Below are 25,859 nucleotides of genomic sequence, written 5' to 3' on the forward strand. Positions count from 1 at the left end.
TCTTGAATATTAAAACCCTTGTCTCATCTAAAACTTTTGTACAGACTTGTTTAATGTGCAGCTCTGACTTTATTATTCACCATGGTCTATAGGTTTAGCTAAAACTTTTGGGAATTGAAGTGAGTAAACTAAAAAACAAAATGTTTATCATGGGGAAAATGAATCAAGGGTATAGAGAAATATTTATCCGGGTTGTTATGACAACAGAACAAGCCATCACAACAACATTCTTTTCTTTTCCATCTGTCAAACTTTGGCTTGACAGAGCCCTTAGGAACACTCAATGTCCATCCCGAAGATGAAACGGAGGAAAAATGTTATTCTAAATTGGATAGATTTTTGGCTCAACTTAAAACCCTCTTCTAACTCATACAATATTTGCCATGACTCCCTGCCGTTTCCGCTTGCCGTGGGGAGACTCGAGCAGTGAGGAGTAAACAGATGGTGTTTGTGGGGGAGAGGGCTGGGGGTGGTGTTGACAGACCCCGAGCAGGCAAATGTCCCCTCTGGGATGTCATGGGGCAGCTCACTGCCTTTGTGGCATGTCCTGTTCTCATGCCCTGTTCTGTGGTCTCACTCAGAGTGGGGCTCCTGATGGGAAGTGCGGGAGTAAGGAGGCGCTCTCCCCCTCTCGCTGCTCGGGGCCAGGAGTCGGTGCTTGTGCAGCGTGGGAGGGCACCGGCTGAGACGTGTGCTGAAGGCCTTCCACACAGACGTTTCTTGGTCAGACAACTTGCAGCCGGCCATTGGTCCCTAACCTCTTGTTGGTCATGGCCAGGCCAAGGAACCCTTCAACTTCATCAAGGTGGATACAGATCCTTCCCCCTGGACCATGCAGGAATTTCAGGGAATTTCATGGAGCACAGTCCCAGGAGCCTGGAGCACTCTGGCCCATGGAGCCAGGGAATTTCTGAGCTGGGAGAGACTTTAGGGGTCACCCAGTCCCACCTACCTCACTTGGACCCCTGCTGGGAGGCCCAAGGGAGGGAAGGAGGCCCCTGAGGAGAAAGGCAGACTTCTCAGTGACAGTTGTGACCTGACTGCTGAGCACAGAGGGGTTCCCGCGGGCCTGTTCTAGAGACTCTCCTTGCACCGCTCTGTAGACAGGGCCCCAGACGCCATGGCCCGGCTCGTCTCCGCTGTCTTCTCTGGACTCGGGCAGCTCTCCTACTACCTGCTTCCTTGAGCACAGTGACTGGAGCTCTGCCTGCGGTTCAGTTTCCTGGTAACAGGTGCTCTGTGACAGGGCTAGGGGCATGAAAGGACCAGGTCAGACTCCCGGGTGGAGCCTGGCCCAGAGGCTCCACGCCCATTGCTGCTGTTCTTCTCCCAGGTTTGCCCACTCTTCGTTTTCATCTCTTTTCGTGTCTCAGAACTCTTCGGGACTTTATGCATTTATTTTTCCATCTCTTCCGGTCTGCGTGGAACTGGTGCAGGGTGGAAAGAAAATATATCGGGCAAGAAAGAGAGTACGCTGAGCCATTTGTAACAGGAAAAGCGGGGGCTGCCTTCAGGGAAAATGAGGTTGGGAACCCCAGAAAGTCAGAGCCATAAGGGGTCTAAGCTCAGACCACCCCTGTGTCTCAGAAATAAGGAGACCCAGGGCCAACGGCTGAGGGCGTCCAGGAGCCCTCCCCACTCTAGGAAGCCCTCTGTGTGATGACACAGGGACATGCACGTCTGAAAGCCATCAAGGGTCTAAAACCTCAGTGAAAGGTATTTCTCTCTCTCTCTCTCTCTCTCTCTCTCTCTCTCTCACACACACACACACACACACACACACACACACACAATATGACCACCATTGCCTGGCTCTGGCCCCAGCTCTGAGGAGGGCACCAAAATTAAATCCCGCATGTTCCAGCTGTCTCCTCCTCCCCTACACAAACCCCGTCCCCACAGCGCCTGACATCTGGCAGCTGATGCAAGAGCAAACCCCTGGTGGGCACCGTGCGCCCGCGGCGAGAGCTGCCTGCCGCAGCCACAGCTGGCGTCTGACCCTATCACGGCGTGCGCGGTTTGAAAAGACTAAATTAAATCTCTGAGGGCAGAACGCCAGGCACCATGGAAGGTGGGGTGAGGAGAGAAATTCCAAAGTCCCTCCTCTCAGACCGTGCCAGTGACTTCTCTCCTCCTTCCAGGGCCCCCACAGCAGGGCAGGGATGGCGCTGGGAACCGGCCAGGCCCAGGGAACAGGGCAGGGGTCATGCCCGGCTGCTGGGACCCACTCATTTTCCTTTGTCTCTCATGACACCAGCTCTACAGGAGGGGCCGGCCCAGCGCCCAACCTGTCAACCTGGAAATCTGTCCAGGGGAAGGGCAGAGGTGGCCAAGTCCTCGCCCAGAGAGCTCAGCAGTGAGCATCTCTAGGTGTCTCCCTGCCTGCGCTGCCCCTCAAGGATGTGTTTGTCTTTGACAAGGCTCTGTCCCCATCTTTTCATTCACAGTTCTTTGAAACATCATTGCTACTTTCTGTTCTCCTCCCTGGTGGAAGCCTGGGCCCCGTTCCTCTCCGACCGTGCCTGTCTCTCAGGCTGGGCCTATCCTAGACTAACGTCTTCGCCCCAGACGCAAGCTCCCCAGGGAATGTTGGTGCCCACCTCCACTCCTGGTGGGCACTTGGTTTACTCCTTTACTTCCACTTCTAGTCCAGGCCTTTCTTAAATCCATTGCTCCCCCCTCCTCCAAATCTAAGCCTGAGAATTCTACCACTAGGGGACAGAGGGAGTAGGGGTTCCAGAGGATAAAGACAGAGACTATAATGCTGATGAAATCTGATCCTGGTGCCTGAAGGGTTATTACTCATCCTGAGCTTCCAGGGCCCCAACCTTGAGAACTCCCAGTCTGAATTCCCCAGTGCCGGGGGAGCTTGGAAAGCTGCCCAGTGCCTAGCACCAGCTGCAGCATAAAGACAGGGCCTGCTTCCTGAGCTGACAAAGTGCACAGGGAGTACAATAACCACGGCATTTAAAAGTGAATAGCTAACTATAAACCAGGGTGGGAGCAGGCTGGGAAAGGCCAAATGGCTGCTGTCCAAAGAGGAGCATCATGAAGGTGACCAGCTGCGCAGGGGGGTGGCAGGAGGAGAGGGCTGGACGGCTACTTCCCACCACGCCTCCTGGTGAATCTCACGTTGATGCATTGTGTCCTTTCCATTCTTCTACTCCTTTTTTTCTTTTTCCTTTTGTTTTCCACAGTTCAGTCATATTTCCTCTCCAAACCACAGTGTTTCAGGGTTTTTTTGTTTTTGGCATTGCATCTTTCCAGATGGACTTCTCAGGTGGCCTCATCGGCTTGTCCGGGTTGGCTGGCCCCACATCTCAGCCCTCCCTGGAGCTGCAGCCGCCCTCACGCTTCTGTGCCCTCAGTTCCAAAGCAAAAAAGGCTCGGATTCGGTATTTTGAAATGATGAAAATGCAAGGAATTCTTTTTTTAGAAGTTCACAATTACCCAAATCCCTAACTGCGTTTCCTTCTATGATCTTCTTTGATTTGTGATGTGGCCTTTGCAAGTCACTAAGTGTGTTCACTGGGACGTGGGTGGCATCCTACTGGGCAGTGAGCATGTGTGTGGTTAGGTGGGATTTACTTTCCCAGTGAGGGAAGGGGTGCCTTTAGGACAAGCCTGTGCTCTTGAGAACGACCCCTGCAGCCTTCCCTGACCTGGCCTCTGTCCCCTTCTGCCAGCTTCTCTCCCCCCTCCACCTTCCTCTCTCTGCTCTAGCTGTGTGAACTGTGGCAGTTTCTTTTTTTTTTTTTGAGACAGAGTCTCGCTTTGTTGTCCAGGCTGGAGTGAGTGCCATGGCGTCAGCCTAGCTCACAGCAACCTCAAACTCCTGGGCTCAAGCAATCCTGCTGCCTCAGCCTCCCAAGTAGCTGGGACTACAGGCATGTGCCACCATGCCCGGCTAATTTTTTCTATATATATTAGTTGGCCAATTAATTTCTTTCTATTTATAGTAGAGACGGGGTCTCGCTCTTGCTCAGGCTGGTTTTGAACTCCTGACCTCGAGCAATCCACCCGCCTCAGCCTCCCAGAGTGCTAGGATTACAGGCGTGAGCCACCGCGCCCGGCTAACTGTGGCAGTTTCTGAAGGTGACGTGCTCAGCCTTCATCGCCTCACTGCTGCAGAGCTGGCTCCTGTTGCCTGGAATGTGCTTACCTCTTGCTCTGAGTCTTGGCACTCAGAACTCATCATCCTTCAGTTTCCAGAACTTACTGCCTCCCCCTGCCTTTGCAACATGGTCCTGTACAGTCTGCTTACTCCTCCGTTCTCCCCACTGCACTGAGAACATTTCAGCACAGGTCTGCATCTTTAATCTGTTTCCTGCCACACAGTAGCGTGCCTGGCACACAGCAGGGTGCGTGGAAAGCAGGCCAAATCCCGGGGAACTAGTGCGCGGCAGAGCAGCCTCACCAACCCCGTCTAGCCGCTCCCACCGGAGCCGGTCCTCAATCCCAGGCAATCACTGGCTCTACAGCCCCTAGGGAGTCCAAGACTGACTGTCGTGCAAACCCTTCAGCAGAAGCAGCCAAGGCGGGTACCTGAGCTTGTCTGCAATGAAGATGACCCTCCTTTCCAGAAGCAGGGATGCAAAAACACAGATCAGGTGGCGGACGCTGAGAGAGGAGAAGAGAGACTCAAAGTCCACGTGTTCGAGCCGGGAGTCCAGCGGGCGGCACAGTTCAATCACCTGCCAGGGAACAGGGGCAGCTGTGAGGGAGGGGCCTGGCCAGGGGCTCTGAGATCCTCAGCAGGGGTGACCCACTGGCAGGGGAAAAGGGAAGGAAAAAGGGAAAACATAGGAATTGGGGAAAACAAAGATCCCAGGAGACTGGGGAAGGGAAGCAAGTGTCTCGCAGTTAGCTACCACACTGAGGACAGTTCCGATGGAGGTGAGGAGAGAGGACGGCAGAACAGTGGCCCTTGGCCCAGAATGGCCAAGAGGCTGTCCCTGGCAACAGCATATCTGGACCCCTCATGAAGAGTTCTACGACTGATGAAAACAGTCCTGTCCCTTCAAGTCCCAGTGGCAGCATCTGTGTCTCACGAGGGACTATGACGTGCTGAAGCAAAATCACAGGCTCGTGCAGAAGGGCCAGCAGACCTGAGCAGCACTTCTGAGACTCACCCCGCTGGGAAGGCGTTTCTTAGTGAACCCCACCCCCACTCCAGCCGCTTTCCTAGATACTGTGTCTTTTCAGCTCTGATGCTCCCTGTGTGTACCTTCTTACACTGTACATGCAGAAATGTTCCTGAATTCCTCTCGCGCTGGTACTTCTGTGCACGTTTTTCTCTTTAAACAGCTGCCTCCTTCACAGTGAGCAGAGGCTAAATTCAGTCTCAGTGCAGCACCTGCACCATGCTGTCCCCACAGGGTCTTCCTCACTGCTAAGCTCCCCGCTACGCCCCCTGGCCAAGCCATCTGCGTCTGGCATGGCACAGCTTTGGGTTCCTTGGCAACAGGGAGACCGTTGCTCTCGGTGCTGGGACACTGTGTTGTTCCAGAGTGTCCCAGACCCATCCTCATCCCCCCTCTGTCTCCAGAGGAGCCCTCGCTTGCTCAGGGCCTCCAGAACCGGGGACTCAGGGCTGAATGGATCTGTCTTATGAAGTCCACTCTGCCGTGTAAAGGGAGAAGGAAGGATAAAAACAAACTCCTTCAGTGAACCCCAACCCAGCCAAGGGCGGGACATGCTTCAAAGTCTAAGATGAATGAAAAGCAGTACCTGAGCTCGTTGTCCCTGAAAAGAACCTGTTTTACATTATAAAGTTATAGAGGTGATACAGACCAAAATGTAAATAGGTTCAAGTAAAATTTGTGAATGACAATGGGCTACCAAGAGAAGCTAAGGATGTGCAGTGAATGTCCCTAACCTGAGGCTAATATCAGGCAAAGAAACACCTGCACGGCCGCAGCACGATTCTTGGGCCTGCTCTCTGGGGCAGAAGCCTGGGCTGGCTGGACTGGGCTGAGGGTGGGACTTAGGATGAGTGATCTGGGACAACCAAGGAGTGGCCAGAAGCCATCACTGAATTACACAGCACTGAAAGCCAGCCCCTGCCTGGGGACTTGGCTGTCTAGGCCATCCCTCCTGAGGAGGCAGAAGAATCTGGCAGCTTACCTCAGTTCCTGAACCCGGCAAGAAGTTCTTGACAAGGATGGTTTTGCCCAGGGCAGGGAAAGGGGCTTCCATGACACTCCTCATGAGGGGCTGCACCAGGGCAGGAGAGATGCCTCGTCTTTTTTCTACCTCATCCAAGATCTGCAAGGGTCAGAAAGGCAGCTCAGCTATCCTGAAGTCAGGGCACAAGGCATAGCTCGTTCTAGAGGAAGTGGGCCTGCCAGGGATTCAAGAATTACAGGGAAGCCCTGCAGTCCTCCTCAGGCCAAAGCTTACATTACAGGCTCTCTGGCCTTATACATTATTGACCTCAACTCTTCTCCTCTTTGTGTGGCCACTCCTTTTGCCACATGACTTTGCAGTTCCCTCCACTAAAGGGTAAAGTATAGTTCCTCAGGTCTTTGACTTTGGGTTTGGTCCTGTGACTTAACTGGGCTAAGACATGCATTGTCATTGGGAGCAATATGGCCCCAAAGGGGTGAAAAGACCTAGATATTATAATGGTTTGCAGTCCTCTAACGGGCTGTGGTACCTAAACAGATATATGTTTATCTGTGGAATTAAAATTTCACTGGGGTAGGGGAGGGTAGCCTTCAGGAAAATGAAAATCAAAACTGAGATACCACTTCACACCCCTTACAATGACTCTAATACAAAGACAAAACAGCAAGTGTTGGCAAAGAAGTGAGGACACTGGAACTCTCATACACTGCAGGTAGGAATGTAGATTTTTGTTTAGAAATGCTTTAAGGCAGTGCATCTGATCCAGCAACACCATTACCAGGCAACTACCCAAAGGAAAAAAGACATTTGCACTATCATGTTTATAACACCACAATTCACAACTGCAAAGATGGGGAAACAACCCAAGTGACCATTAATACACGAATGGATTACTAAAATATGGTGTATGTATACCATAGAGTTCTACTCAGCTACAAAAAACAATGGTGATCTAGCACCTCTTGTATTATCTTGGACAGTGCTGGAGCCCATTCTACTAAGGGAAAGTACCACAAGAATGGAAAAACAAGCACCACATGTACTAATCATCAGATTGGTATTAACTGATCAACACATATGTGCACATTTAGTGATAACATTCATGGGGTGTTGGGCAGGCAGGAGGAGGGAGGAGGGGATGGGTATATTCACACCTAATGGGTGTGGTGAATCTGGGGGATGGACACGCCTGAAGCTCTGACTGGGGTGGGGCAAAGGCAACATATGTAACCTAAACATTTATACCCCCATAATATGCTGAAATAAATAAATAACAACAAATAAATAAAGTGACTATTCATTTGTATGGAGAAAAAAAGAAAGGAAGTGCATCCACAGACAGTAGGTGTAGGGACTTTAGTTCTCCACGAGAAAGATCAGACTGAAATATATACTGTACAAGGATTTAAAATAAACTTATGAATTACTCAGATCTGATAAATACAGGAAATGAACATTGGATTATATCTACTTTTGAAATCAGCATCATATAGGATATGATTCTGGATATGTACCAATCCAGAATGCTGGGGTGGATGGCAATTTGTATGTCTTGACATATTGGCTCATTTTCCAAAAAAGAGAATCCAATTATATTCATATTTTGATAAACTCAGAACATTATTAAAATAATACATTTCACACACACAACAGATATACATACACATCAGATATACACACAGATACACACATATACATCCATCATAGTGGCTTTTTTCGAGCAAAAGCTTATATGACAAAAGACAATGTTTAGAAGAAGGAAAGTGAAACACCTGGAACGTTCTAAGAGGATCCTCCACCCCACCCTCCCTCCCTCAACTACAATGATCTGCCCCCATATCCCCCTCACACTCACTTTCTAGGCCCAGCCCTTCATCAGCTCTTATTTCCTGAACCAATGATGAGAGAACAGAGGAAGAGGTGAGGAGAGGAGTGAAGAAACGGGAAGGAAGACAGGTAGAAGGCAGGCCTGGTGGCACGTGACTGTAGTCCAGCTACTCGGGAGGCTGAGGCAGGAGGATCACTTGAGCCCAGGAGTTGGAGGCTGCAGTGGGCTAGGATCATGCCACTGCACTCCAGCCTGGCCTACGGAGCGAGACCTCACCTCTAAAACAAACAAACAAACAAACAAACAAAAATAGGTAGAGAATAAGACTCTAAAAGTCCTGGAAGACTGGAGGTATTCCCTGGGCCCTCCTCTCTTTCCCTCCCTCCTTTCTCTGAGGTCCAGGTTCTCACCTTTGAGAAGAGGCTGAAGCATCCCAGGCGGCTCACAATGCAGTAAACTTCAGGAAGACGCTTCCCTTTGCCTCCAGGCTTTTTGGAGAGAAACAGAAGGAAATTATGAGTGTGTTACAACCTTAAGGAAGGAAAGAACCCAAATGTTTCTGAGAGCCTGTCATGTACCAGATGTTTCCACATATTGTAGCTTTTGAAAACTTGAGGAGGGAAGTAGTCATCAATAATTCCTTTTATGGCTGGGAGGCATTGCAGGTCATGTGGTATATCAGTTTTTATTCTCCCGAGGGGCCCAAATCAAGGGTATTGTACACAGTAGGTGCTCAATTTGGCCTATAGAACTATAAAGTAAGGAGGATTAACTTGTTTCCCCAAATCACCGTAGTTCCTCCAAAGGAGTTACTTTGAGACTATATGCTTATTATACTGGTAATTCCAAAACATGAAATCATTTCCAAAGATCTTTCTGAAAGCTGACTTTTAAGCTGATTTTCAAACCAAAAGGAAAATCAGTCTCATTACTTTAATTCTAAAGTAATCTGAGGCCGGGCGCTGTGGCTCACGCCTGTAATCCTAGCTCTTGGGAGGCCGAGGCGGGCGGATTGCTCAAGGTCAGGAGTTCAAAACCAGCCTGAGCAAGAGCGAGACCCCGTCTCTACTATAAATAGAAAGAAATCAATTGGCCAACTGATATATATATATAAAAAATTAGCCGGGCATGGTGGCACATGCCTGTAGTCCCAGCTACTCGGGAGGCTGAGGCAGAAGGATCACTGGAGCCCAGGAGTTTGAGGTTGCTGTGAGCTAGGCTGACGCCACGGCACTCACTCTAGCCTGGGCAACAAAGCGAGACTCTGTCTCAAAAAAAAAAAAAAAAAAAGACAAAAAAAAAAAGACTAAAGTAATCTGATCAACAAATACTAACCCATTTAACTTTTTCAATAATCCATGTTTTTTGTTTATTAATTCAGCAAATATTTCTTGAACACCTACTATGTGTCATGCATTATACTGGACTCCAAAGTTTTTCAATTTATTTCTGAGACCCGACTATACTCTCAGAGGGAAAAGATCCACTAAAAGAATGGGCCTCAAAATGATAAGTCCTAAAATGTTTTCATATGATCATTTCATTGGAATAAGTTTCTGACTTTTAAAGGGGACAGCTTTGAAAGGGACATTCTTGAATTATTTGAGTCTTTTCTCCTTAGCAACCAGTCTGGATATTTTCTCTAAGTGATAGGGATCTGTTTAGCATGTTTTTTTTTTTTTTGAGACAGAGTCTCGCTTTGTTGTTCAGGCTAGAGAGTGAGTGCTGTGGCGTCAGCCTAGCTCACAGCAACCTCAAACTCCTGGGCTCGAGCGATCCTTCTGCCTCAGCCTCCCGAGTAGCTGGGACTACAGGCATGAGCCACCATGCCCGGCTAATTTTTTCTATATATATCAGTTGGCCAATTAATTTCTTTCTATTTATAGTAGAGACGGGGTCTCGCTCTTGCTCAGGCTGGGTTTGAACTCCTGACCTTGAGCAATCTGCCCGCCTCGGCCTCCCAAGACCTAGGATTACAGGCGTGAGCCACTGAGCCCAGCCTTAGCATGTTTTATTAGAAAGAATATTTGGCTTAAGGAAAGAAAGGTCCTTCCTTTCTTTAATAAAATTTGGCAGAAAAAACAATGGAGAAAATATTTCTTTTTGACAGAAACAGACATTATTCCCACCTACTGGTAAGACTCAGGTAAGCCCCCAAATCTTTCTCCATGTCTCTAACTGCACTGATTAACCTGCCCCTGCTCCTGTTCCTCCTCCCGTGCCACATGGTGGAATCTCAATCACAAAGGACCAGGAAGGCCGACCTGGCTGTGTTCGGGGCTCTTGCCCGCTGGCAAGCAGGATGTACTCACCAGCAGTCTTCGGCAATAACCGAACCTTCTGCTCCCGTCTTCTCCGGTCAAGACAAATGAGAATGTTTCACTGGTTGGGAAAACAAAAAGGCATTACAAAGCAAAACAAAAGCCACATCGCCACTCGTGCAGTGAGGTGTAGCGAGCAACCAGGGACACGCCGGAGGAGGCTGTCCAAAGGGCTGTCCTGCTTGTCCACCTCTGTGCTGAGACACAACGCTTGTCACCTATAGCTTCAGAGTAAATGTCAGGGAGGCAGAGACCTAAACTGTCACTGTGTCCTGAGAGGAAACGAGGTACTCTTTTTCCACACTGAGCTCTCACATACTTCTGTCACCCAAGCCATCCCCATGTACAAAACACAACTGTCACTCACTCTTGTGGCTGAAGAGATGGAAGAGGGCTGGTGTCACCCTCAGTGAGCACGGGCGTGAGTGTGAGCGTGAGGTGGCACCTGCTGATATGGGGTGTGACTCTGTGAGGTGCAGCTGAAGAGTGGGCAGTTCTGTGGAACTGTGTCTGGTGCAGCTCTCTTGGGGACGTTTGTCCAGAGTAACTTTGAGGTCTGGATGGTCCTTAAAGACTGCTGGGCCAACCTCAGGGAACACCGTGTCCCTCACACACTTGGGATACACAGCCTACTGAGTTTGCTCAAATGCTGAAACATCTGATAATAAAAAGACTGGTATCTAACAACGTTGGCTGAAGCAAAAAAGTAAACGTATCCCAATCCAAGTAGCAGCTAGATAGGCTACTAAAGGGAAGTTTCAGGAGCACTGGGTGAGGATGGGTGACAAGCAACGTTTCCCTGACTTTGCTCAGGCCAAGAATTACCTTCATGGAGGCTCATGAGACAAACACATCCCCAGGCTGAGTGGGAGGCCTGAGAAATCTGCATGCTTAGCAAGGTGATTCACATTTTCAGGGAACCTTTAAAGCACCACCGGGGGAAATCTCCAGGCCAGGGCCCATTAGGACTGCTTAACAGGAGGCCTGACTCATGGCATCTGCTGTGTCTGACCCCGTCTCGAAGTCCCACTCTAGTCTCTGGGGGTGGGAAGGGGAGATGCCAGCTCATACCTGGTAAACTGCTGGACAGGAGTCCAATCCTTGGCATCGGGGAAACAGAACTGGGGAATAGCCTTTAGCTGGTCCTCAGCCTCTCTCAGGAACTTGAAAGACCTTTCCAACTGCAGGGAAAAAGTGAGAGAAGGTTCGAGAATAAACTCTGGCATGGGAGAGTGAAGCAGATGATGGCAAGGACCACATCTCCCACCTTTCTGCAGCTGTGACTGCCACCTCACCCTCCTCCCTTGGGAAGGTTTGCAGCTCAGTCTGCTGGGGCCTCTTCCCTCAGGGCACTTCCAACTATAGTCTTATGGGAAAAGTTAGGAGAAAAAAACAGTATGCTCTAGAGAAAGGTCCTCTGTGTTCAGCATTCTGGAATATAAGTGTTGTAACCAATAAGGAAACACTGCCCTTGCAATCCCTTCCAAATGGGAGGCTCCCAAATCTATAAGGCAGAGCCTCCAATCAGGTTTCCAATCTCTGCGCCCAGGCAAAGCTGCCCCTTCTCAATCCAGGCAGAGAATGTCAGAACACTCGGCATGAATACATACAGCAAGATTATATCATTCTGTGAAATTCAACTAATTTTGGAGAGTCACTAAGTGATAGAACCAGAAGGAAGCGAGACACCATCTAGTCTGACATTCTTATTTCAGAGATAAGGAAATAAGCTCTGAAATATTAAGTGATTTCTCCAGTGTTACAGCTAGAAATAAAAAATGATCTTAATCTTTCTTTCTCTCTCTCTCTCTCTTTTTTTTTTGTGACAGACAGAGTCTCACTCTGTTGTCTGGGCTAGAATGCCATGCCATCAGCCTAGCTCACAGCAACCTCAAATTCCTGGCCTCAAGCAATCCTCCTGCCTCAGCCTTCCCAGGAGTTGGGACTACAGGTGTATGCCACCATGCCCAGCTAATCTTTTCCATTTTTAGTAGAAATAGGGTCTCACTCTCGCTCAGGCTGGTCTTAAACTCCTTTTCAAAAAAAATTTTTTTTCTTTTTCTTCTTTACTCTTAAAATATTTAATTTACTTCTTCTTTTTTTCCTAAATGTAAGAACATGTTCTGTAATAGGTCTTAAACTCCCGAGCTCAAGCAATCCTCCTGCCTTGGCCTCTCAGAGTGCTAGGATTATAGGCATGAGCCACCACACCTGGACTCTCTTTGTCTGTTATTATATCCCATCCTGGATAGTATCTGACATATCATAAACTGGATGAATATTATCTTGTTAAAGAACAGGATGAATTAATAAAATCTGATTTAGAGGTTGTATTTAAAGTCATAAGTTTGCTTATTTTGTATATGAACAGAAATCTGTGCTTTTATTTATTTATTTAGTTTAGAGAGACAGGGTCTCTGTTGCCCAGACTGCAGTGCAGTGATATGATCATAGTTCACTGCAACCTCTAACTCCTGGCCTTAAGTGATCCTCCTGCCACAGTCTCTAGAATAGCTGAGTGTATAAGCATGTGCCATCACACCGGCTAATTTTTCTTTTTGTAGAAACAAGGTCTTGCTATGTTGCCTAGGCTGATCTGGAACTCTTGGCCTCAATCGATAATCCCACCTCAGCTTCCCAAATGCTTGGATTATAGGTATAAACCACTACAGCTGGCTTAATTGTTCTTCTTTAGAATAGTCACTCTTTCTTTTCTATATTACAGTTCTCTCTTCTGTTCATGACAATTGGTCCAGGAACAAACAGTCTTTGAACTGATAATTAAAAGCTCAGACCGTTCCCAAAGCAATAGTTTTTGACTACTCTTGGGTAGTCTTGCAGAGAAGCAAACACTACCTGGGTGTAATTAGAGGAAGAGGTCATTAATCACCACAGGGTGAAGGATCACAAATTATAAGGAACACAAAAGGAAGAACAAGGACATTTCCCCATAGGGGAGACAGCATTCAGGACTGAAGGGCAGATACTGGAGAAGTGAGTTCCAGCCCTTTTCAACACAGCCCAGTCACCACTTGCATGTACCCACCCCCAGATCACAAGTATGACATACACGAGTGTAGGTACATGTGCCTACACACACTGTCACATGTGAGCTATCAGTGCATATGCACACAGGTTCATGTATGTGCAGGCGCACAGTTATAGGAAGCTGCACATAGAAATCTCCCACAAATAAAACCAACACACATGGCTGGAAAATAGCTTAGTCTCCTTGAATTGTCATGCAGATAAATGTGTGATACCAAACATTTTAATGGAACATTAGCATGAAGATATGGGCTGTAAACCTTGATTAAGGTGACTATATAGGAGTGAGGGATAAAACTCATGAGAAAAAGTTTAAAAAGAGGAGAGAAGAGAGAAGAAAAGGTCCTTCTGATAGAGGGAGTGAAGGCAAGGAGATATAAAATAAGTCAGGTGTGGTGGCATGCACCTGAAGTCCCAGCTACTCAGGAGGGTAAAGTGGGATCACTTGAGCCCAGGAATTGAAGCTGCAGTGAGGTATGATCACATCACTGCACCTGAGTCTGGGCTACGGCGCAAGATCCTATCTCTTAAAAAGAAAAAAAAAAGGCCGGGCATGGTGGCTCACGCCTGTAATCCTAGCACTCTGGGAGGCCGAGGTGGGTGGATCGCGTGAGCTCAGGAGTTCAAGAGTCAGCCTGAGCAAGAATGAGACCCCGTTTTTACTAAAAATATAAAGAAATTAGCTGGACAACTAAAAATATATAGAAAAAATTAGCTGGGCATGGTGGTGTGTGCCTGTAGTCCCAGCTACTCGGGAGGCTGAGGCAGGAGGATCGCTTGAGCCCAGGAGTTTGAGGTTGTTGTGAGCTAGGCTGATGCCATGGCACGCTAGCCCAGGTAACAGAGTGAGACTCTGTCTTGGAAAAAATAAAAGAAAAAAAGATATAAAATAGCCTGACATGCAAACATGTATGTATAAGGATGATCACCATTTCATTAAAAAGGAAAAAAGAATATATAATGAAACACTGGCAGCAAGATACATTCCCAACAGAAGGGGGTTGGTTAAATAGATAGATTAGGAAATACCCACATGTTGGAGCATCATGTAACTTGAAAAATGTTGTTTTAGAATTTTTATTATTTTTATAAATAATGGTAGGTTTACAGAACAGTAAATGAAACATGAGACAAAAATCATACAATGTATGATCCCAGTTTTGTAAGAAAATTATACTGTGAGAAAAGACTGCAAGAAAACAAAACAAAATGTTGACAGTGATGATCTCTGTAGTGAGATTATAGGTGATTTTTTCCTCATACATTTCTGGATTAGTCTCCTTTTTGACAGTGACCATGCAATTTTCCACCTAAAAAATCGATTTAATGTGAGTGTCTAAGGGTCTAGGCTGGAAACTATAAACATTCAATAGCAATTAACTCATGAGCTAACGCCTTTAATCCTGGAACACTGATTTCTTTTCTTTTTTTTTTTTTTTTGAGACAGAGTCTCGCTTGTTGACCAGGCTAGAGTGAGTGCCGTGGCGTCAGCCTAGGTCACAGCAACCTCAAACTCCTGGGCTCGAGTGATCCTTCTGCCTCAGCCTCCCGAGTAGCTGGGACTACAGGCATGTGCCACCATGCCCGGCTAATTTTTTTTTTTTTTTTACACTAGTGATTTGGCCTGGAGAATTTTATATATATATTAGTTGGCCAATTAATTTCTTTCTCTTTATAGTAGAGACGGGGTTTTGCTCAGGCTGGTTTCGAACTCCTGACCTCGAACAATCCGCCCGCCTCAGACTCCCAGAGTGCTAGGATTACAGGCGTGAGCCACCACGCTCGGCTTTTTTTTTTTTTTTTTTTGAGACAGAGTCTCACTCCGTTGCCCGGGCTGGAGTGCCGTGGCGCCAGCCTAGCTCACAGCAACCTCAAAGTCCTGGGCTCAAACAATCCTTCTGCCTCAGCCTCCTGAGTAGCTGGGACTACAGGCCTGTGCCACCATGCCCGGCTAATTTTTTCTATATGATTGATTGACTGATTGATTGAGACAGAATCTTTGTTGCCCAGGCTAGAGTGAGTGCCATGGCGTCAGCCTAGCTCACAGCAACTTCAAACTCCTGGGCTCAAGCAATCCTACTGCCTCAGCCTCCTGACTAGCTGGGACTACAGGCATGTGCCACCATGCCCGGCTAATTTTTTCTATATATATTAGTTGGCCAAATAATTTCTTTCTATTTATAGTAGAGATGGGGTCTTGCTCTTGCTTAGGCTGGTTTCAAACTCCTGACCTTGAGCTATTCGGTGCCTCAGCCTCCCAGAGTGCTAGGATTACAGGCGTGGTCAACTAATTAAGTATTGCCAAGTGAACAGTACTCTGCTAGGCCCCAGAGGCAATGAACAGGACAACAGGACAGTTGTCTTGGGCCTCTGTGTGTGGTTCTTCCTAGGTTGTGAGTCAGTACGAGCATAGCCATCGGCCTCTATTATCCGTGAGGCAGTCACCCCACATCTGGGCATACCCATGGCAGTGGGGTTTTCAAGGGATCATTCCTTAGAGGTAGGGCAGCTAGAGAAAGGTGAGTACCAGTTTGGAGGGCTAGTGCCTATGGTTTACTTCAATCTAAATGATTGTTGTCCTAAACTCCAAGGACAGGACTTTGTTGCGATGGACCACAGTGGGCAGGATGGAAGGCTGGCTGGGAAAGAAGGGGAGGCAGGGGGACAGCCAGGATCTGGGCCTTGGTAGATGCTGGGATTATGCTGGGGTGGCGGCAGCAAAGGGAGGCCCTGAGTGGACCTGGACATAAGGCCCCGCCCACCTTTCTTCCCTCTTCTGAGGCACTGGGTTTGTGTGGAGGTCACCAAATTCTACCTTATGAGTCTCTGCATGTTTTTTTTTTTTTTGCTATACTTAATCTCAGGAAACAGATTTTGTTCATCCTTGTAATTCCCTGGGGCCAAGGGGAAAATCGTTTGACTGTAATATATTCTTAGTAAATTCTGGTTGAACTGAATTAGAATATGGTGGAAACTCTCTAATACTGATGTCAAAGCCTAAAACTAATTTATATATTATTGGCCGTGTCATTTTAGGCTTTATTAAGTGCCATTTTACTTTAGGTGCATAATTTAACATATCCACATAACGATGAACCATCACCTAACAGGACCCTCCTGCACACACACACACACACACAGCACACAGGCAGGTGTTTAGCGCGGACACATATGTGATGCTACTCAGGGAGAGTTGTGAGGCTTGAGGGGAAAGAGGCTTCTAGGACAAGCTGGGAAGAGATGTGACTCGCCGGATAAGGAGACATGGGGAAGACAAAGAGGATGGTGTGGTTAGCACAGTGACCACAGGAAGTGAGAAAAGATATCTGCCCCCACACTTTGAGTCCCTGACTCTCTCCTCCCTGAGACCTCCCAAACGCTCCAGCAGCAGCAGTTGTTTCATTTGAAATACCCTAATTAGGACCTGTTTTCAACCTTCTAGACCCTAGGTGTTCCTCAGACTCTCCCACCTGCCGGAACCCATGAGTCCCAGCAAGGTTAGGGCTAGAATACTGCAGGAGCCTGTACCTTCAGCGGGAACTGCTGGGTGAGTTCCGGCACGTAGGCAGCCCCGGCCTGCTTCTTGTGCAAAGACACGACCACAAAGTACTCGAAGAGCTGCCTCTCCTGGTACTCGATGAGTTCACGGTCAAGGGACAGGTACCGAGGCGCCTGCTTCAGGCGGGACTTCACATTGACCAGGCGCTGGCTGTGAGCTGGAGAGAGAGAGAGAGAGAGAGAGAGAGAGAGAGAGAGAGAGACCAAGAGGCTGCAATGACTCACTGGCCAACGTGGAACTGCACACAGAGTTGCAACAGGTTACATAATGCCCAGCTCAAGTACTTTTTTCTAAACCCAAAACATGTTCCTACATCTAACAAATCAGTAGAAAACTCTTTATTATTTGGAATTCTTGCCAAATTTCTGGGAGGAGTAACATTTGATAGGCTTGCGGGCCATCAGGGTTCAGGAAGCTGGCACTGTGGGGACTCTGCTTGGCCATGGTCTTGCTGTTGGGCCTCTGGGCAGAGGCTCAAGGAGCCATTGACTCCATCTGCCCGATGGGGGGGGGGCACTGGCTCCTCCCCTTACTAAGTTCCCTCATCGTTCAATTTGTGTCATGTGACAGAATCCAGGGCATGCAGCTTTTGGAGCTAGGAGCTTTGCAGACATTCCATGTGACTCACTCAAGGACTCTGCCCACGCCCTCTCCTGCCATGAACTCTGTAATGGACATGGATGCACTTCGTTCTCGAGGTGGGCCAGGGAACAGCTGGGTGTAAGGGGTGAGCATGGCAGGTTCACTGAGCAAATAGGCTCCTGTCGCCTCACTCAGCTACTCAGGACTTGCTATCTTTGGCTTCTCTCTCGGGTCTGAGAATTCTCGGAAAACTCACTAACACCTAGACCTAGATCAATGATTTTAGACCCACAGGGACCAATTATTTCAACAACTTCATCCGAACAGATAAGGAACTAGAGGTCCTGGATCTTAAGTGATTTCCTCCAAATTGGGGCATGAACCCCTGGTGTCTGGAGGCCTGGGCATGTAGCATCGTGCCTCAGGAGTAGGGGCTGCTACAGTTATTACAGCCACCCTGGCTCTCTGGAACTGAGTGGGGGGCGTAGTGACTACACAGTTTCAGTCTGGTCATGCTCATGACCTGCCCCTGACCACCCTGTGGGCCCCCCCATCCTCTCAGACATCCACGCCTTGCCCAGCAAACTAGGGCAGGATGCTAAGTAGGGGCCATCTTTGTAGCTTTCAAGTCACCTGCCTGCGCCCGGCACAGCAACGGGTCTCCTCACCTTTCAGCTTCTCCTCCGTGTCACTGTCAGACTCACTGTTCTCATCTGTCACTAGATGAAAACAAGGAAGAAAGTTGCAAATGTGAGTTCTTCTGATGCAAGAAACGATTTCTATGTGATAGCACAAATCCAAAATTTCTAGTTCAGAAGGGATGTTTTGTTGTCTATTTCAATGTAATAGACAAATTATGACTGTCCAACTTGATGTATTTCCAAACTGATTTGGCTCTAGCTAAGATGGTACCTACACCAAATAATACAGCAAAAGATCCTGTCCAGAAAGGAGGGAGGGAGGAAGGAAGGGAAAGAAGGGAAGGAAGGGAGAAAGGGAGGAAGGGAGGGAAGGGAGGAAGGGAGGGGAGGAAGGGACGAAGGGAGGGGAGGAATGGAGGGGAGGAAGGGAGAGAGGAAGGAATGGAGGAAGGGAAGGAAGGGAGGGAGGTAGGGAGAGAGGGAAGGAAGGGAGGGAGGGAGAAAGGAAAGGAAGGGAGGGAAGGAAGGGAAGGAGAAAGGAACGGAAGGAAGGGAAGGAAGGGAGGAGGGAAGGTTGGAAGGAAGGGAAGGAAGGGAGGAAGGAAGGAAGGATTTAGCTGAGGAAACTAGCCAGGAGAGACATTGCTGGCCTTGCTCAATCTATGGAGCCAGTAATGCAGAGATGAGAAACATCTAAGTAAAGATACAAGTGTTCACGGCTGCAGGGTTTTTGTTTTTTTCACCTTTTAGTTAAACTAAAAAAAAAAAAATAAACAAAAATAAAAAAACAAACAAAAAACAAAAACAAGAACAAAAAGATCCTGTCCCCTCTGATGTGTGCTACGCAAGGAGGCCTGCTCCACAGCCACATGGGATGGAGGACAAGGAAAGGGAGGCAGAGGATCCGCACCCCGGGTGTAGCTCCTGCCCTTCCACTGGCCCGGGACAGTGAGAGACATTTACAAAGCACCAACTTGGTCTCCTCCTTGGTGAGCCAAGCGGAAATCACAAAAAGCAAATTCTAGGGAGAATCTCTTTTCAGATTCTTAGGGGAGGAGGGATGGCGGCATTGGGGTTCTACCTTTTCCTGAGTTGCTCTCCGTGGACTGGGACAGCCTCTTCACCCGTTTCTTTCCTCTCCGGGCCTCATAAATGGCATTGATTCGCAACACCAGCTGCCAGACACCAGGAGAACAGCCAGCGTTAGCAGCCCCCTCCCCACGCGCAGCTGGGCTTCCCTGGCTGCCCATTCCCTCCTGGGACGACAGAGGGCCGGGGGCCGGGGAGCGGGGGACACCTGCCACTGGCTCATGGCGGTCTTTCAGTCATTCCTTTCTGCCACAGAGGAACGTGAATGTCAAGAAAACCAAGGGAGGCTGCTGGCCTCACTGCCCTAGGGGACGTTGTCTAAATACGCCAAGCATCCGGCTGAGACATGGGAGGCGACTCCATCAGCTCATGACGTGATGGCTGCTTTCCCTCTGACACTGCGATGTCACTGTAGCTTGGGAAGGAGCTTTTGCTCCCAAAAAAAAACGAGAAAAAGGAAGAGACAGAAAAAAAAGTTCCCAGACAGGACCCCATTCGTGGGAACAGTTCCAAAGAATGTTGGAACAGCCCCGAGAGGGATGGGAACAGGGATCAGAGCAGCTCCCGAGCCCTAGCTGGGGACTGCAGGGACTGGTGTCACGCAGAGAGCACGCTGCCCTGTGTGCAGAGGGACGCGCGCTCCACACGTCTCGGACCCTCCACGTACGCACCGGGCACGCATGTGCTGCGCAAGCGCACAAACAGGCCGTGGCGAGCGACACACCCCAGGCCTCCCCCGCCACGACAGCCGGAGCCCCGGCTCCCTGCCCCTCCCGGTCTTCCGGGGCATCTCGCGCTCTGCTGCGCACGTGAAAGCAGACTTGCTTCAAAGGAAAATGTTTTTCTTGCTTAAGACCAAAAAAGTTTGGTGTTTCCTATGTGTTTGTTTTCCCTCTTCTTCCATGAAAAGCTGGTGAGTGTGGATTTATGTATTTTGCTTTGCTGGATCCCCCGGGGCTTGTGGTCAAAGCACACATATCGCACATGTGATTCAGAATCCCACACATGGAGGGACTTGAAAATTAATTGTTCTGTGTGGCTTACAAAATTATTCTTCTTACCTCACACACTGTAGCTATATAGCTCTATGTTTTTGTTTGCTTGTTTGTTTTTAGACAGGGTCTTGCTCTATCACCCTGGCTAGAGTGCACTGGTGTCATCATAGTGCACAGCAACCTCAAACTCCTGGGCTCAAGCAATCCTCGGGTCTCAGCCTCCTGTGTAGCAGGGACTACGGGTGCGTGCCACTATGCCTGGCTAATTTTTCTATGTTTAATAGAGATGGGGTCTCACTTGCTCAGCTTGGTCTCGAATGCCTGGGCTGAAATGATCCTCCTGCCTCCGTCTCCAGAGTAGCTGGGACTATAGGCACACACCATCATGCCCAGCTAATTTTTTTTTTTTTTTTTTTTGAGACAGAGTCTCGCTTTGTTGCCCGGGCTAGAGTGAGTGCCGTGGCGTCAGCCTAGCTCACAGCAACCTCAAACTCCTGGGCTCGAGTGATCCTTCTGCCTCAGCCTCCCGGGTAGCTGGGACTACAGGCATGCGCCACCATGCCCGGCTAATTTTATATATATATATCAGTTGGCCAATTAATTTGTTTCTATTTATAGTAGAGACGGGGTCTCACTCAGGCTGGTTTTGAACTCCTGACCTTGAGCAATCCGCCCGCCTCGGCCTCCCAAGAGCTAGGATTACAGGCGTGAGCCACAGCGCCCGGCCATGCCCAGCTAATTTTTAACATTTTTTGTAGAGACAGGGGTCTCACTATGTTGTCCAGGCTAGTCTAGAAGTCCTGGCCTCAAGCAAACCTCCTGCCTTGCCCTCCAAAAGTACTGGGATTATAGGCGTGAGCCACTGCACTGGGCAGAACCATCTCTTGATGGAACCCTTGGGGTCATTTCTGGATAGTGTTTCCAGAATCACTTGTTTCTTTCAAGAGTGGCAGCCTCCTGGGTTATACCTGGTTGGGAGACAAAGGGAAGTCTTCCTCTGCATAGTTGAGACAAACTAGCGATTTTTCAGGGGAGCTATGTTTGTAAGCTGGCTTGAAAAGTTTTGAATTTTTTCATGCAATGGGAAGAACAGGAGAGGGGATACGTTGTGGCAAACCAGGCAATAGGAGGGGGGAGGGTACAGGGAGGTAGGTATTTCCCATCCCCATCTCTCCTCCCCTTCATTATCAGCTCCCTAGACTGGCTCACCAGCACCTGAGCACTGCAGCACCGGCCCCACCTGGGAGAAGGGGGCTTATTATTAGGGTCTCGCTGTGGCCATCTCCTTCAGCACTCACATTTCTGAACTGGCCATTTCCACTGAGATATCAAGGCTAACCCATTTCCTGTTGAAGCAGACACTGTATAAACGGTTGCTAAAATTATTCACAATAGCCAAAAAGGTGGAAATAACCTAAGTGTTCGTCCACAGGTAAAAGTGGCATATACATACAGCCTTAAAAAGAAAATTCTGACACATGCTACAACCTATGCTAAGTGAAATAAGCCAGTCACAAAAGGAAAATACTGGTTGGGCACCGTGGCTCACGCTTGTAATCCTAGGAGGCTTGTAAAACCTGGGAGGCCGAGGTGGGCGGATCGCTCAAGGTCAGGAGTTCGGAACCAGCCTGAGCAAAAGTGAGACTTTATCTCTACTCTACTAAAAAAAAAAAAAAAAAAATAGAAAGAAATTAATTGGCCAACTAAAAATATAAATAGAAAAAATTAGCCAGGCATGGTGGCACATGCCTGTAGTCCCAGCTACTCGGGAGGCTGAGGCAGAAGGATCCCTTGAGCCCAGGAGTTTGAGGTTGCTGTGAGCTAGGCTGACCCCATGGTACAGAGCAAGCCCCGGGAACAGAGCAAGACTCTGTCTCAAAAAAAAAAAAAAAAAAAAGGAAAATACTGTATGATTCCACTTACATGTGGTACCAGAGTAATAAAACTCACAAGGACAGACAGTAGAATAGTGGTTGTCAGGGGCTGGGGGACACGGAGTTGTTCAATGGGTACAGAGTTTCTGTTCGGGGGGATGAAAAGTTGATGAATATGGATAGTGGTGACGGTTACACAACACCGTGAACATACTTAATGCCATCGAATTGTATACTTAAATATAGTTAAAAATGGTAAATTTTATGTTATGTATATTTCACCACAATTTTTAAAAAATATAAATAAATTAGTTGCTTAGTCAAAAGTTTTTGGGTGGGGAGGAGGAAATTTTTAAACCCACTCAGAATATTCCCCCAAAATATCAAAAAATAATGAGAAAGGGCCGGGTGCGGTGGCTCACACCTATAATTTTAGCACTTTGGGAGGCCGAGGTGGGAGGATTGCTCGAGGTCAGGAGTTCGAAACCAGCCTGAGCAAGAGCGAGACCCCGACTCTATTAAAAATAGAAAGAAATTAATTGACCAACTAAAAATAAATATAGAAAAAAATTAGCCGGGCATGGTGGTACATGCCTGTAGTCCCAGCTACTCAGGAGGCTGAGGCAGAAGGATTGCTTAAGCCCAGGAGTTTGAGGTTGCTGTGAGCTAGGCTGACGCCACGGCACTCTAGCCCGGGTCACAGAGTGACACTCTGTCTCAAAATAAATAAATAAAACAAAAAATAAAAATAAATACAAAAATAATGATAAAGAAGACAGTTACGGTACAGCTAACATCCTTCTACTTTTTTTTAACATAACGAACGCTAGAATGTAAGCTCCAAATGGGCAGGGACTTTCGTCAGTTTTTTTTTTTAACAGACTGACTGACTCACCCACCCTCTCTCCACTTGTGAGTTTTGTTTCCTGCCGAAACAGTACGCTGGAGTAGCGTAGGCACAGAGTAGGTGATCAACCCGTGTTTGCTGGCCGTGAATTTGTTGAATGAATACCAAGTGTCTGCTACGTTCAAGGGATTTTATTAGGAGCTGTATGGACCGAAAGGATGTACGGGGCGTGGCAGCCATCCTTAGGAGTTCACAGCCCAGCGGGGAGGACCAGGATGTGTCCAGAAGCAGCTAACATGCAAGACACTTCGCGAGTGCTCGGTGAGTGCCATAAATAATGCAACAAAGAATGTTTTTCTCACTTTGAATCGGTTTACAGAATAAGCAAAAGTTACATATACTTTGGTCAGTAAATCTTGGTCCTTTCTTATTTAAAATTTTTTTTACAGCGAGAGAAAAATTTTTAAACATGCTTTCACATAATTGTACTTTAACAGGAGATAAATTTGGATTTGGAAGTGTTCTGTACTGAAAGAAATATTGGCCCTTTTAGAAACTTTTTTTAAAGTTTCAAATGATCTCATCTCAAAGATAGTCTGTTTCAGACAGAGACATCTGATATCTAACAGGGCCTGTGGTGGCTGCTAATGAAACAATGGATTTCCCAGGAGAGAGGAGAGAGAGAATGCCACACGGCTATGTCATGAACTGCTCTGTTCCGGTTGTCCCACCAAGGAAGGCACAGGACTGCTAGGAGAACACAGAAAGGCTGTCCTTTTTCTCTCCTGCTTCCGCCTCCTCTGGGACATTCATCCCTCTTTGGGCTGAAGCAGGGAGAGATCAGGGAAGCCACCACGTTGCCAGAAGGGCCTCTCGAAGCAGGAGCAGTTTAAAGAAAACCAATGGACTATCTGATTGGTGGTAAGTAGACAACGAAGTCCTTGCTAGAGATAAACACAAAAGCAAGGGATTGGGATGGCAATTGTTTTAGAGTTCCAAAACATGGAGGTCAAAAACTTTTGACTTCAAGTAAAAGATTCAGAGCATTTTGGAAGAAAGAAACATACTACTCAAGAGTGGGGTAAACCTAGGTTAATATTAAGTAGCAAGTGATAAAACTGAGGATTGATGAGCCTGCCAACAAACTATAATCAGTCATGTATTTTAAAAGTTCCTTTGAAGAATTATGTACTTCATATTTTTTTTTTGAGAAAGATCTCGCTTTGTTGCCCAAGCTAGAGTGAGTGCCGTGGCGTCAGCCTAGCTCACAGCAATGTCAAACTCCTGGGCTCAAGCAATCCTGCTGCCTCAGCCTGCCAAGTAGCTGGGACTACAGGCATGTGCCACCATGCCTGGCTAATTTTTTCTATATATATTAGTTGGCCAATTAGTTTCTTTTCTATTTATAGTAGAGACGAGGTCTTGCTCTTGCTCAGGCTGGTTTATAACTCCTGACCTCAAGCAATCCGCCCACCTCGGCCTCCCAGAGTGCTAGGATTACAGGCGTGAGCCACCCCACCAGGCCTCAAAAGCCTGTTTGACAAAGAGCCTGTGCTCACCTGGTGGCAGCCTATTTAATTTCACCCAATAAAGCAAAAGGAAATAAACTGCTGCATTTGCAAATTAAACCCATATAAAGTAACAATAATAGTTCTACCTTCCTCTCCTCCTCTACTTTCACATACAATATGCACACTTGTTCTCTTTCTCTCAACCTCAAAAAAATTGTTTAAAAATATTAAAATAGTATCTAGGGAGAAGTGATGAGTAAAAGTGTGAGGGTGTAACATAAAGGTTAAATGCTTCTTAAGAGATCACATACTCAAATTTGGAATTGTAGCGAAGCTCTTTTAACAGCTAATTCATTTGATTATTCCTGTTTAATTTTCTAAAATTATGGTGAGGCTGTACAGATGCTAATAGCCACTTTTCATTATTCCACAGTTGTAGGTTTTTGATGTTACAAACAAGGATGAACCATGCCAGAACACGCAGAAGGTAATAAGTTAAGGGAGTGGCTCAAGACCCCACGCTTTAGAGTACTGGTGAGCAGCCATAATGACAGGGCAGGACAGAGACTCCGGAAGGTGGTCAAGAGAGACATAGGACACCCGGCGCCAGTGCTGGAGACTGGGACCAACAGGTTAGAGGAAGCACATTCAGTAACGTTAAGTGATCAGTGTGCAGCTTGCACTGTGCCCTGGGCAGCGCAAGGCAAAACTAGCAGGGAACTGTGAGGGGGACTGAGGCGTGGCTCCTGCCATCAGCCCCTCCTTGCCTTCTATCAATAAGACAAAGCAAGATGTATTTTGCTAATTGCACAGACAATCCCCAGGCTGCAGGTTTTGGTCTTCTTCACGACCACCTGCCCCTAACTGCCCTTCCCCTGGCTGCATTCTGCTGGTTAAGGGGACTTGACTTCACTTGACTTGAGGCCAGGAGTTCAAGACCAGCCTGGGCAACATAGTTTTGTAGAGACCCTGTCTCTACAAAAAAAAAAAAAAAAAAATTTAGCTGGGCATCATAGTGTGCACTTGTAGTCCCAGCTACTCAGGAAGCTGAAGTGGGAGGATCACCCCAGCCCAGGAGTTTAAGCTATGAGTTTATGCCATCCGCCTGGGTGACACAGTGAGATCCCACCTCTAAAAATATTGATAAAATAAAAATAAAGAATGGTGGCTGCAGGGCTGGTGGGGTGAAATCTTGTCTCAAAACACTGATTAACCAAACTGTGCCAGGACGAACTGGCCTACGAAGATAAACCACTGTCATTCACGTCAATGGGCCACTTGGAGAAATCTCACGAAACCCACTGCGTCCCACTCCCTTATCCCCTAAAACTCATCCGCACAAAGTTTTACACAGTTTTATGGGGTTTCATGACCCACTAAAATCCATCCATGGAATTTGAGGCTGGGCGCGGTGGCTCACACCTGCAATCCTAGC

At 47.7% G+C, this 25,859-nt stretch overlaps 1 protein-coding gene across 3 annotated transcripts in view; it reads right to left on the reverse strand.

Annotated features, from left to right (window-relative positions):
- Positions 1-25,859, reverse strand: part of DENND2A (DENN domain containing 2A) — a 107,585-nt gene that overhangs the window by 19,350 nt on the left and 62,376 nt on the right. For all 3 annotated transcript variants that reach the window (XM_012768017.2, XM_012768015.3, XM_076006662.1), the window contains 8 exons: positions 19,190-19,283; positions 18,136-18,186; positions 16,855-17,042; positions 11,350-11,459; positions 10,270-10,339; positions 8,368-8,445; positions 6,127-6,267; positions 4,546-4,694 (listed from right to left, as the gene is read on the reverse strand). In XM_012768017.2, coding sequence (XP_012623471.2) covers positions 4,546-4,694; positions 6,127-6,267; positions 8,368-8,445; positions 10,270-10,339; positions 11,350-11,459; positions 16,855-17,042; positions 18,136-18,186; positions 19,190-19,283 — 881 coding nt within the window. The remainder of the gene's footprint in view (positions 1-4,545; positions 4,695-6,126; positions 6,268-8,367; positions 8,446-10,269; positions 10,340-11,349; positions 11,460-16,854; positions 17,043-18,135; positions 18,187-19,189; positions 19,284-25,859) is intronic.

The sequence above is a fragment of the Microcebus murinus genome, chromosome 9 (assembly GCF_040939455.1).
Source record: "Microcebus murinus isolate Inina chromosome 9, M.murinus_Inina_mat1.0, whole genome shotgun sequence".
Classification (NCBI taxonomy): domain Eukaryota; kingdom Metazoa; phylum Chordata; class Mammalia; order Primates; family Cheirogaleidae; genus Microcebus; species Microcebus murinus.